Below are 13,652 nucleotides of genomic sequence, written 5' to 3'. Positions count from 1 at the left end.
TGTAAATTTAGCTTGAATAAAACAATTCTATACAAATATTTAATTCTAGTTAGAAAGTTTGCTTTCACAGTGGTCTGGGTCTGGGCATCTGAACTTTAACACTAAAAGTGACCTTCTTGTGGTATTGCTTGAGAAATACTGCTGTATCCTTAATACCTTTATCTTATGTCAGTTCACTTGTCTCAAATCACTGTCAAATATAATTTCTTACCTACCTTGCAACTAGAGAGACCTTACTATTTAAGCTGTGGTCTGCGTGGGGACCAATAGCATCAGCATCACTAGAGGACCGTTGGACATGCAACATCTCACACACCAACCCTGACCTACTCTGTAGGTTAACAAGATCCTCATCTGAGTCCTATGCACATTAAAGTCTGAGAAGCACTGCCTTACACCTCACAGAGGCAAGGTGAAGGTTACATAAAATATCAGATGAAAGCACAGAGCGTGGCACATAATAGGGTGGTACAGATGTGACAACCAGGATAAAACAAATTGTAATGGGAAAGAACCCCTTTTAAAGTTGGTGTTTCTTAAATCATGTTCCATTAAGTACTGGTGTTCCATGAATTTGCAAGGCAAACACTGGAGAAAACAACTCAATTTTCCAACTAATAGCTGAGAACAATAGCATTTGTTTATATCAAGCTGTTCTCCATAAACAGGGATTCGAGGCAGCACTGATAAAGAGGATGGAAAATACTGAAACATAATCTACATCTCCTGAGAGTAGGAGCAGCCTAGCAGCCCAACAAGATTAAGCAACCTTGTCCTGCCTTCCCTTCTTCACTCTAATCTTGTTCATCTGTCTAAGCAAGAGGGGCCTTGCAGGCATTGAGTCGTCATGGCTGCTCAGCTGTCAGTCAACTGCTTGAGGGTCAGCCAGTGCGTACATGTGGCTTCTAATATTTATTTATTTCTACCAGTTGCTAGTTCTATACACAATCTTAGCTAAAAGGCAGGGAAGTCATTCTACTAGTCATTATTTCTAACAATGAGTAAAATGTAACATATTCACATCTTTTTCTTAAGAGAGAGAAAAGAGTAGACATTAATAACACCAAGAAAAAAGGATTGTGAACATGTGAAATATGGAAAGAGAAACATGTGGCATGTTTCTCTTGTAAGAAAAAGAGAAGAAATCAATATGCTGAAAATAGTATCCTCACACTACATTTAGATTCACCTAAACAAAGTGCAAACTTTTCCTTGCTCTGATGCAAATTATATTTCATTAGGTTTTGCTCTTTTATGTTCTCCTGGTTATACTAATACTTTAATGTGTGTTGCATTTTAAAAGTTATTCTTGGATTCTGTGTATCTCAGACTGGTTAAGCAGCAATGGTTTTGATGTAATGTTATGTCTTTCTCCCCATTAGATAAAGATTCATCAGGACTTGAAAACTCTCTTAGATCCTGGTGGTTACTCCCAATGTGAAGCCCATGAACAGGCTGAGAGGAGAGAGAGAGTTAAACCGAAACCTCCTAATTAAGAACAATTAATATTACCCAAATTATCAGCCAAGATGTAAGGAATGGGGAATGTCCACCTGGTGTTTGGGTCTCTCAGGCCATTTCTGGATTTCTGTGAAAACAAAGTAAAAGTGAGTGGGAAGCCTAGTCCTCAAGGTCACCTTGACCTCCTCCTTCACTAAACTCTCACACAGCAAACAGTCTATCACACAACTCAAACAGTTGAGTAGCAATTTGTCTTCTGATTATGAAAGCAATAGAAGTCCTTGAGAGATAATTTGGAAAAATCAGAGAAATTATTAAGAACAAAATAAAGGGAGCCTGCAATCCCGAGAAAATTGGATAAATAAGCCATTTAATTATTTTAGACTCTTTTGTGCTGTTTACTTATTTTCCCTCTGTTTTTGTCCTTATGAACTACAGTGGAACTCCTCACTGGAACAGATTATAGGTGAGATTTCTCTTATCTCCTTCACAGTGCCCATCCCAGGGCTGGCTGCAGAGCAGAGACTCACACCCAGTGGTACTGCCTGTCCTGAGGAACTTATTGCATCATTGACAGGTACTCACCCGCAAGAGGATGTCCCCTTGAAAGAGGTCCAAGCCTGCAGCTGGAAGTGGAATTTTTTTTAAAAAAGAATATTTGAGTGAACATTATTAAAAGGCATCTTTCATAATAAAATTAGTCTTTGCCATTATAAATCTTTGAATATTAATCTTTATGTGGCAAAACTTTTTGAAACAACGCAAAAATTCCAGTTAAGCAAATGTGAATGGCTGATGAGTATCACATATTGTCATAGCCTCTGTTTTCAATTTTGGGACAAGAAATCTTGTCTAAGAATCTTAGAAGTAAGAGATAAGTTAGAAGGGATTTTACTGATCACTGATTATAAAAAAGGGATTTGATGCAGCACTGATAAGGAGGGTGAAAACTATTTAGAAAATGGCTGAGCATGGTGACTCATGCCTGTAATCCCACCACTTTGGGAGGCCAAGGTGGATGAATCACCTGGGGTCAGAAGTTAAAGACCACCCTGGCCAACACGGTGAAACCCTGTCTCTACTAAAAGTACAAAAATTAGCTGGGCATGGTGGCGTGCACCTGTAGTCCCAGCTACTCGGGAGGCTGAGGTAGGAGAATTGCTTGAACCCAGGACTCAGAGGTTACAGTGAGCCAAGATCGTGCCACTGCACTCCAGCCTGGGTGACAGAGTCAGACTCTGTCTCACAAAAAAAGAAAGAGGAAGAAAGAAAGAAAGAAGGAAGGAAAGAAAAAAGGAAGGAAGGAAGGAAGGAAGGAAGAAAAAAAGAAAGAAAAGAAAGAAAGAAAGAAAGAAAGAAAGAAAGAAAGAAAGAAAGAAAGAAAGAAAGAAAGAAAGAAAGAAAAAGAAAGAAAGAAAGAAAAAACTATTGAGAGAAATGGAGTAAGAAATAAGAGTCCAGAGACATGAAGTGAGGTACTATGTAATCCAGTGGCCAAGTGAGCATCAAAACTCCTGCCTTTCCATTCAGGGCTCTTTCTGCCAGTGTACCATTCTGCCTCTTGTCCCAAGGTAAATGAGTGTGTTTTGCTCTTTCTCATGAAAAAACGATGATACCCTCCAAAACCAAGCTCAAGGTGCTGCCCGCGTCATGAGGAAGACCAGGGGAATATGGATAGATCCATTCTAAACCGCATCTCCAAACATCTGTTCTCAGGTGCTTAGCAGAATATACTCTCCCACTGCTGGTACTGCTTAATCCTTGCCTCATTGTGTTTCAGTAAGCAAGATTCTTAAAAGGGAAGATATTTGTAGGAAAATTTCTCAAGCATTAAAAGAGCATCACTTATCATAACTCTCATGTGACATGAAACGTTTTCTGTAAAATGCAACACTTCAGACAGAATCACTGGATTGTACTTCATTCTGAGGACAGCCCTGATTTACAGGCTGGAAAGCCAAGGCAGAGATTAATTACCACAGTCTCACGAGCCAACAGAGGCCCCATTTGGCAAAGCCTGTGGCTCATTCAGGAACCACAGAGAATAAAACAAGCAGAGAATAAAACAAGTCCTTAAGGAGATGACACTCTTCATTGGGGGAAGAGGGAGACTTACAGATAAACAAATAACTGTAAAGTATGACAAATGGTGAAAAGTACAATAAAAAAGAAACAAACGAAAGGTAAAGTGGGAAAGAGTGCTGAGGTGAGATAGGTTTGCTATTTTATTAAAGAGTGGTCAGGGAGGGCCTCCCACAGGAGGTGGCATTTTAGCAGAAATATGATAGAGTGAGGGAATGAAGGAAGAGTAGGGGAGGTAGAGGCAACACCAGATAGAAAGGTCCTGTGGCAGGAAAGCCTTGATGTCTTAGGGCAGTGGTCCTAAACTTGAGCATCAGAGTCCCTTGGAAGGCTTGCTCAACACCCGTTGATGAGCCCCCACCCTTGGATTTCTGGTTCTTTAAGTCTGGGGTGAGGCCTGAGAATGTTCATTCCTAACAAGTTTCCTGATGATGCCGATGCTGCTAGCTTGGGGACAACACATCGAAAATCACTTCCTTAGAGGAGTAGCTGTGCAGTCACGGTGGCTGGAAAGCTCAAGTAGGAAGGGGAAGAGTAGTCAGGGGCAGATTGACTCACACTCTAATGTGCATAGAAACCACTTGGGTCTGTCAAAATGAAGATGCTAATTCTGTAGGTCTGGGGTGGATCCTCAAATGCTGCATTTCTAAGAGAGAGCTCTTGAGTGACACAGATCACTTTGGCCTGTGGACCACACTTTGGGAATCAAGGCTCTAGGGCCTTTACTTTATGTTGAAGGAGAAGTCATTAGACAGTTGGAGCAGAGAAATGACATGATCTGAAGGATATTAAAAGGAGAGCTCTATGTTTTGCAGAATAGTCTGTAGGGAGCAAAGGCAGAAAGGGAAGCACAGTTATGAGGCTCCTCAAAGGACCAGGCCAGACATGAGGCGGCTGACCAAGGTGGGGGCAGTAAAAGTGCTGAAAAGTCTCAACTGTGGTATGATTTGAAAGTAGATCTAGGCCGGACGTGGTGGCTCATGCCTGTAATCTCAGCACTTTGGGAGGCTAAGGTGGGCAGATCACGAGGTCTTGAGTTCAAGACCAGCCTAGCCAACATAGAGAAAACCCATCTCTACTAAAAATAGAAAAACTAGCCTGGCGTGGTGGTGGGCACCTGTAATCCCAGCTACTCGGGAGGCTGAGACACGAGACTCGCCTGAACCCAGGAGGCAGAGGTTGCAGTGAGCCAAGATGGCACCACTGCACTCGAGCCTGGGTGACATAGCAAGACTCCATCTCAGGAAAAAGGAAAAGAAAAGAAAAGAGAAAAAAGAAAAGTAGATCAAGTAGATGGAATAACATTTGCTGACAGATTGTGTGTCAGATATGAGAGAAAGGCAAGAGTTAGGGGCAACTCTAACATTCTGAGCCGAAAATCTAGAAGGAGTGTGTCACATTTACTGAAATGAAAAGGACTAAGAGGAGCAGGTCTTGGGATGGAGGATAAGAAACGTTAACTCAGCCTTGTGAGGCAAAAAGAAGATGGTGAAAAGGTGGCAGTTTTCTCTATATGATTTTCCCAGTTGATGGTGTTAGAATCTGGCCATATGGCTAACCCAATCAATCCTGGTGGTTTGATTGAAATGGCCTAAAAAGAAGATTTACATAGTAATGAGATTTCTCCACTGGGGTCAAGGATCAGAGGTGGTGGTGGGCCTAAAGAGTACAAAATGGCAAAGAGGTAAATAATTAATTTTTATTAGATAAATAATGATGATATTAGAAAAACTCCAATTCTAATCCCAGCTCTGTTGTAAAATACAGCAGATTCTCTGAACTGTTTACACAATGGCTAACTCTAAAGAGAGATGTTTTAGTGCCTGGCTCTGAAGTCTTGGGACCCATTTATGCATTCACCCATTTACCTTCCTAAACTATTTCTGCTCTGCCTATGCAGCCGTTCTCCAGCTATTCCAATTAAATATCAACTAACTGGCTTCTCTGTGAGTGAGACAAATCCAGAAAAATTGACCCTTAGTTATTCGTATGTTAGTTTTGTAGCCTTCAGATAGCACTGAGCTATTAAGGTATGGGGGGCAAGATCTGGAAGTGAGCCCCATCACTGCTACCTATGATCTTGAGCAAGTCACTCTAACCATGAGAAGCCACCTGTCCCTTCCCAAAAAAATGAAAACAGCACTTACTCCACGACAAGACTAGACAAATAAATATGCAATTGGATATAAAAGCTTTTGTAAACTGAAGGTACTTATGATCATGAATAGCTCTGCTTCCACAAATCCTGACCTAAGACACCGGGAATGCAGAGGCTTCTCTCTCATTTCAGAAGAAGGACAACAGAGAGAAAACAGACATGATGACTCAGCTTCTCTCTCCTCTCAGTAATGGATGAGACTGATGAATTTCTTCAAGAAATATATTTGTAAACGAGATGTCTAAGTGGAGATTGCTTTACACTCACCTCTAAGTCTCAACCAAAGAGTTGTTAGTGAATATGATGGGCCGGTGGAGGGGTTGGGTTTTGTTTCCCCACTAAATATAACCAGAGGCTTATTCTTATATTTTTCTTTAACAATCAGAATAATTATCTATTTGCTTTCCTTTTCTTCTAAATACAAATTGGAAAAATAAAACTTTTATAAAGAGAAACTTGTTATGTATTTCTAGATCCATTGAGGACTTCCTAGCTCTCCTAGAAAGTCTGGCCTCACTATCTTCTCTTTCCACATTTTTGTCTTTCAGAAAATGCGATTTCTCACAAAGCACCAAAAAATATTTCTTCCCCAAAGAATCACAATACAGTATTATGAAGGAAAGTGTTCTTCAGTAATCCCACCACTGGGTTTTAAGTAATTTCAAGACTTTAATAACACAAAAATTGAACTCACCTAAATTGATTTCGGAAATATCCTTCTGTTCACCAAAATCTGAATCATGCACTGTTAAAAGTGAGAAAAAAAATTATTATTAGTCTTGCTGAATGAAAAAAGTTCAAAAATACTCTCTGTGCATTTGAACTAATTCTTACCATTTTCTTCAGGTAGATACTTAATCTGAAAAAAATAAATATACAGAAAATGGATAATGTATACTAGAATTAATATTTCTAAATATCCAAAAAGCAGGACTCTACTTACCGGTACAGCTGCTATGTGGGCAAAAAGCAAGGTAAAAAAGAGAATGCAAGTGGATGTAGTCCAAGCCATTGCTGCAAGTGAGCTGATTTTAGCAGACACCTTGTCATAAATACCGTTTAGACTTTACCCTGACAGTTGTATTAGAAACTTTGACCCTTCCATATGTACCGTAGTGCTAATAAAGGTAGTCAAAGATAACATCATTGACCCTTTCGAGGACAAATACTAAGTTTACCTTAAATGCTTAAGCTCCAAAGACTGGGGAAAAGTTTGAAAAATTAATACGGAAATGAGCATGTAAGAACTAATAATATTCCTATAGGGCAGCCATAGCCATTCATATCATAAAATAGGATAGATGATCCCCTTAACAATAAAAATAAAAATAATTTATAAAATTATTATTATTTAATTCTAATAAAATATAAATTCAAATTTTATGGAAATGTTATAAAGCAATTATTGAAGGACATAAAAATACCTGACTCTCTCTATATATGTACATATATATGAAATATTAATAGATTATTTTAATATTAATCTATAAATTCATTGTCATTCTAGTAAAAAATCTAATAGGGTTTTCAGTGGAACTTGCCAAGCTGACAAATGGTTCAATTCACATTAAAGAGTAAACCTTGAAGAATAGATAAGAAAATTCTGAAAAGGCTGAATAAAGAGAAAAGAATTGCCCCAAAAGAATATCAGGAGCTTTTGTAAAGTTACAGTAATTAGAGTGTAATAGTTCCAAAAATAAAGATAAAATGAATCTATTGACTGGAATAGGTAATATCCAAATAGATGGAAGCATATGTGGAGCTTTTATGTATAAGAGGAACCAAAAAGGCAAGAGGGAAACTTGGGTCTCTTTCATAATAATGTGGGAATAATTGCATTTCCATATGAGGAAAAACATTAAATGTTCACCTGATACCATTCACAAAAATAAATTCTAGATAGATTAAAAATGTAAATATGAAAATATAAACTTTGAAAAAGAAAATACAGGAACATATTTTTAACCTTGAGGTCAAGAAAGATTGCTTAAACATGAAAAAAACATAGAAATTATAGAGGAAAAGAATAATATATTTGACTATATCAAAATTTAAACTTCTTTATGACAAAAACATAACATGATTAAAAGACAAGCCACAGGTGAGAGATGATATGTATACTGCATATAATTGAATAAGAATAAGTATTCAGGATATGTAAAGAATTTCTACAAATCAATAAGAAGAACAGGAGATTATCTAAGGAAAAAATGAACAAAAAATACGAGTAGCAAATTCACAGAAGACGCAGATGGCCAATAAATATGTAAAAAGATTTTTAGCCTCATAAGTAACCAGAAAAATTATAGATTCAAATAGCAGTAAAATACCACCTCAAGCTAAGATTGGCATAAATTAAGAAGACTGACAATATCAAGTGTCAACAAGAAGGTAAGAAAATAGGAAATCTAGTAGGACATCAATTTGATGCTATCTAATGAAGTTGAAGTGTGCACAGTTCATAAGATAGAAACTTCACTTCTAGGTCTATATGCGAAAGGAACTCACACATATGTGCACAAAATTCCACATAGCATAGTCATTGAAGTTTCTTTGTGTTATAGTAAAGAATGGGGAAAATGTGTTTATACTAAAAGAAAAGATAAATTATGGAATATATTCAGCCATGCACAGGTAAATGTTTAACAATCGGCTCTTTTGGAAAAAGTAAAAACAAACAAGCAAACAAAAAAAACCAAGCCTTTATTTGTAGTGTTTGTTGATTGCCATGGTCAGTTTCAAGCTACCAACACCATGTCACTGAATGCAGTGTTGGGAAGAGATGTACACAGTGGGCTGCATCTGCGCCAGCACAATACTAAATATATGCACACACCCACCTATTCTTGCCTGCACCAGATATAAGAATCTTTGGTATTAGAGCAATCTTCAAGGTCTAGAGCCTGCATCTCTCTACCTCAGACTTACTACTGGGCAGGTGGGCTAGTCCTGCTGTCAAAAAAGCATTTCCTGTCACAAAAGACTTTTGGAAGGTGAACAGTAGAGCTTCTTGAGCTGTAAAATAGGAGGCATGTCAACTGGGGATCTGCTTCTGATGGGCAGAGTTCTATGGCTGATTTTTGTTTTACCTAAGCCACTGATGGTGAGGTGATAAAAGGCCATCTTCCACCGTCTCTAACCACTACAAACCACTAATATTATTTTTTTAAACAAAACAAAACAAAACAAAAAGCCAAATTTGCCCAACAGCCACAATGACTTAAGTGAGCAACTACAATCTAGACCATTTAAAAATTGGGCAATAATCAAATTTAAAAATTGGGCAACATCATAAGAATAATTGGCTTTAAGTATCAGTGTGGAAAACATATGAGACTTTTATTTCTTAAATGTGTTGTTTAATTTTTCTCAAATTCTGAAGCAATTATGGTAAAACTGAATATTTGTTAAAACTGAATATTTGTTAATCTTGGAAGCCAGGGAGTAGGAGTTTGTTATTTTATTTTCTAAAGAAAAAGGCAGTGCTGTGGCTTTGGTACACCTCTGTACTAAATCTCAGGTATTAGGATTTCAAACAGGGAATAGTGAGGCTGTTTAATTCTCTCCACCTTCTCTTGCTTCCAGCCAGATGTGTTTTTATCTTTCCCTGCCTTCTTAAACTTATCTGAATGATATACTACAACAATGGCTTTGGAATCAGATAAGCAGGAACTCCACCTCTACCATTGACTAGCTATGGTAATTTTAGCACCTGCTTTTTATGTGTAGAATGGATAGTGGTGCCTACTTCATGGGGCCAATGTAAAGATTCTATGAGATAACATATGTAAACCACAGCTACTAGAAACATAGGAAGCACTCAATAAACTGCTCCTTCTACCTGCTAGTTAGCAACTGCCTCCTAGTAAAACATGGGCAATAAAAACACAGCTCAGCCCACTCCTTGCACAGTAGAACCTCCAGTGATGAGAACATAGGTCTTCAGCAGACACAACCTGCCCCCAATTATTTTATTGTCACAATCTTAATGGCAGATGTTAATTAGTTACCAGTTATTTGCAATCCTAGTCACTTCTTCATTGTGTCAGGGTATCAAATGAGTAAGGCTGGGGCCTTAAGTCCTTCATTTGAAGAGTTTATGGCTTTTCAGTTTAAAGAAGATTATGCACTCTGTGGTCAAGGTCCATGCTTTATTTCCTGTATCTGCCCCAGTGTTTGGAAACATAATAGGTAATTAGTTCTCATTTTAACTGAAAAACAGTAAATAGAAATTTCTCTGAAGGTATCGGATAGGGTGACTTGCTTTGATCTCAGGAAGGGCATTTCATAAACTGACCAATTGAGAAAGTGGTCTGAAGCTTGGAGGAAGAAAGCCATTGACAGATAGAAAATGGAAAAACCCTCCCCCAGCTATTTCCACACACTCTCCAGCTTCATAAAAGCTCAGGCCAGGAGTTGGGCTAAGAGACTTGCAAAGTCCTCTCACCCCAACCCTTTCTTAAGGATGTTCTCTGCCCTCTTTCTACTCTATTGCAAGATGCTGATTCCTTCTGCTTCACTCACAGAGTTCTGCCTTCAACCAGCTGTCAGCTAACCTGAAACACAACAGTCCTTGTTGTTCCTCCCAGGGCAATCAACATATTAACAGGGGCCCAAAGGTGTATAGAGCAAGAGTCGGCAAACTGTCTGTAAAGGGCAAAGAGATACATGTCAAGCATTGTGGGCCATATGAGCCCTGTTGTAGCTATGTAACTCTCCTGTTGTGTGTAGCACAAAGTAGCTGTAGACAATAATGTAAAGGTGTGAACATGGCTGTATTCCAATAAAACTTTATTCACAAAAACAAAGCAAAGGGTCATAGTTTGCTGACCCCTGGGTTTTAGAGAATAACCTTCAAGGTGGTGGAAATTGAGATGGGGACAATAATTATAACAGAAGCAGTAGCAGCAACCAACATGTACATAGTACCTACTGTGGGCTAGGCAGTATTCCAAGTATCTAAGGGTAATTACCCATTCAATCCTCACAACAATCCTATGAAGAAGCCACTATTATTATCTCCATTTTATATATTAAGAAACTGAGATGAAGAAAAATTAAGGAACCTTCTCAAGGTCATGCAGATCCTGAACAATGCTCCTAAATTCCACCTGAGAGGCAGTTCTTTACACCTATGTCTGGACCTTGACAGCCCAGGAGTGAGGCCTCCACCATCATGCTGTAGCATGCAGACCCCTGGTTTCACAGGGTTCCATCTCCAACAGTTTACTAAGAAGAATTAACCCTGAGGGAAACAGCTCCCAAGTTATAGATTCCTTCAAAATCCTCTGGATGGTTTGTTGAGGTAATTTCTTGGCTTGGAATTTGGAAATCCTGTCTCAGGTCAAATGGTGAGTTCCAGAGATCTGCATTTTTAATAAGCACCCTTGTGACTCTGATCCAGGTAGTCTGTGGAACACACTTTGATGAACAGTACACTGTGGAATTTGCATCAGTCAGATGCTTCCACTCTCATGGTGGTTATTGAATAGCTTTCCTCTGATTCCCTTTGTATAAGAAAATCAAAAGATCATAGAGCCTTCAATTTCCTAGTAGGGAATATATCAGATGTTAAGAAATCGAGAGATCATCAACACAGAAGTCCACTTCAGAAGGCCTCCAGGTAAAAGCTCCTCTGCAGTGTGGTTTGAGGACCTGCATTTTTAACAAGCTTGGGGGTTATTTCTATATGGAAAATGTGAGACCTGCTGACCTTGGCAGGCAACTGTGTTTTGGAGTGTGCACAGACACCAATCCCAATGGTTGGAGAGGCAAGGGGGACTTCTTACTCAGCTGGGCACTGAGGACCGTAATAAGCCACTCTTTAGGGCCAGGTGGGTATTCAATGGGTTTGGTTTCAGCCTTTTCCCTTTTATAGAACCCAATGAACACATTGTTATCTTTCTCTTATGACGTAAGGAAGAATCAGACAAGCAACTTACTTTATGTTTTCCCAATTCTCTTTCTACTTATCGAACCCTCATAAAGTATTTAAACTGAAGCCAACTCAGCTATGAGCTACAAGGTTGTCCCCTGATTTCAGGAAAAGTCTCCAACCTCTGCTAATTAGAGGGATTATCACTGCTCACCCGGCCTAGTTGGACTGTGACATCTGGGAAAGAATACTTAACACATGGGAATTGTTGAGTGAAGGGAAGACACAATTGAGCTGGACTTTTCTCTGAAAGGAAACGTGATTCCTATGAAGAAGTTTTTCTACTGCTTCTGAAATAAGGGTACAAGGAAACAGGCTTAAATTGCAAAAGGGACACTTGATTATTAGCTATGAAGACCTTCCAGGGCATCTGAGGATTCTTGGATCCTAAAGTATTTTAAGGAGGGAGACAATACTAGTCATAGAAACTAGTGCCTTGGCTGCAGGCTGGGTGTGAGGCAGCCACAGACAGATAAAATTCTTCAGATAGGGGTGGTATTGTAGAAAGAATGGGTAGGGCTTGGTTTGGGGATTTTTTGTTTGTCCTAGAAAAGTCATTCAGTTTTGAGGTCTTTTAATGGAAGCAAGATGATAATAAGTTGCACATGGAACTTGATCCAGACAACAGGAGGTTGAAGAAATAAATAGTATCTGTAAGAAAATAAATAGTATCTGTAATCCCATTTCCCTTTGAAAATGGCAAAATTGTTTTTGGCACAGTTGATTCTTTTATGCAAATGGACAACAGCTCTGTTTAGGGCCAATTGCATTATCTGCCACTTTAACAGGAATGTCAGCTGAGGTAACAATGGGAAGGTGATAGGAGGCCTGTTGCGGGCATTTTTGGAAATTCTCAGAGTAATTGATCAAAGTTGATAGACTGGCAAACGAGGCTTCCTGAATTGGTAGCAGGTGAGATTATACTCATATTCTGAATCAAATTTTAAAATATGTTTACCTTCTAATTTCCAATGATGGGAGTGGGAAGACTGCAATGGCAGCCACTTTCTAAAACAATGTCACATATTACACTAATAAGGACAGCTTTGCACAAACATGCAAGCAAGAGGGTCAGTCACCGATGAACTGTGAGTAGAAGTGTTACATTTCTTTACATACCAGGAAAGGAAGAAAGCTATTAATAGCTACACTTTGGTTTTTCAGTTGAATTTCTGGGAACAGGAGTTTGCCAACCTCCATCTAAGTTCCATAGCTTGAATGGCATTTCTTCTTATTAAAATAATAGCAATTATTATAATACCCAGAGGAGTTATCAGGTGCTTATTACATGGCAGGCACTGTGTAAAGTGTCTTACATAGGTTATCTCATTTAATTCTCATAACAGTCACATAAGATAAGAATTGTTTCTCTCAATTTATGAAAGACTGAGCTTAGTCTAGTGCTCAGAACCTGGAAAAGGTCAAAATAGAGAAATTAGCTAATAATGTGTTCTTTTCATAGGTCAGTCTCCATTCTCAGTTGATTAGCTAAACCAATGTATTGATGCATGTGTTCATTCATTCATGCATTCATTCATAAAATCTTTACTGAGTGCCTCCTTTGTGCTGAACATTGTATTAGGCACTGGGGAAACAGTCGTGCCCAGACAGACACTGTCACTGCCCTCATAGAGATTACATAAAGATGGGGGAGGTAAGTACCCACCAGCATTTTAGTAGATCCCAAAGTAAAGGTGGATCAACAGGTAAACAGATGAACAAGCTGTGATGTATTCATATATTCCCATAAAATTCTACTAGAATAAAATACACAACAGAATACTGTCACCATGGACTACTACTCAGCAATAAAAATAATTGAGCTACAAATACAGCTAACAGCATGGATGCATCTCAGAAACTGTTATACCAAGAGGCCAAACACAAGACCATATGGTGTATGATTTCACTAACATAAAATACAAGATAAAGAGAAGCTATAATAATAGAATCCAGATCAGTGGTTGCCAGTGGCCAGAGGGTTGGCAGTGAAAGGAGATTTGACTACAAAGACAA

The 13,652-nt window shown here is 38.7% G+C and overlaps 1 protein-coding gene across 2 annotated transcripts in view; it reads right to left on the bottom strand.

The window, feature by feature from the left end:
* Positions 1-6,723, bottom strand: part of MEP1A (meprin A subunit alpha) — a 45,150-nt gene extending 38,427 nt beyond the window's left edge. Inside the window, exons 1-5 of one of the 2 annotated variants that reach the window (XM_002816958.5) lie at positions 6,645-6,723; positions 6,536-6,560; positions 6,396-6,446; positions 2,047-2,087; positions 1,513-1,588 (exon numbers count right to left, since the gene is read on the bottom strand). In XM_002816958.5, coding sequence (XP_002817004.3) covers positions 1,513-1,588; positions 2,047-2,087; positions 6,396-6,446; positions 6,536-6,560; positions 6,645-6,713 — 262 coding nt within the window. In that variant the 5' untranslated portion in view covers positions 6,714-6,723. Of the gene's footprint in view, positions 1-1,512; positions 1,589-2,046; positions 2,088-6,395; positions 6,447-6,535 lie in introns of both variants that reach the window. The other variant, XM_024248508.3, reaches the window with a different exon arrangement.
* Between the last annotated feature and the right edge of the window lie 6,929 nt (positions 6,724-13,652).

Source organism: Pongo abelii, chromosome 5 (assembly GCF_028885655.2).
Source record: "Pongo abelii isolate AG06213 chromosome 5, NHGRI_mPonAbe1-v2.0_pri, whole genome shotgun sequence".
Taxonomy (NCBI): domain Eukaryota; kingdom Metazoa; phylum Chordata; class Mammalia; order Primates; family Hominidae; genus Pongo; species Pongo abelii.
The sequence above is the reverse complement of the archived record's forward strand: the minus strand, read 5'-3'. Positions and strand labels throughout refer to the sequence as shown.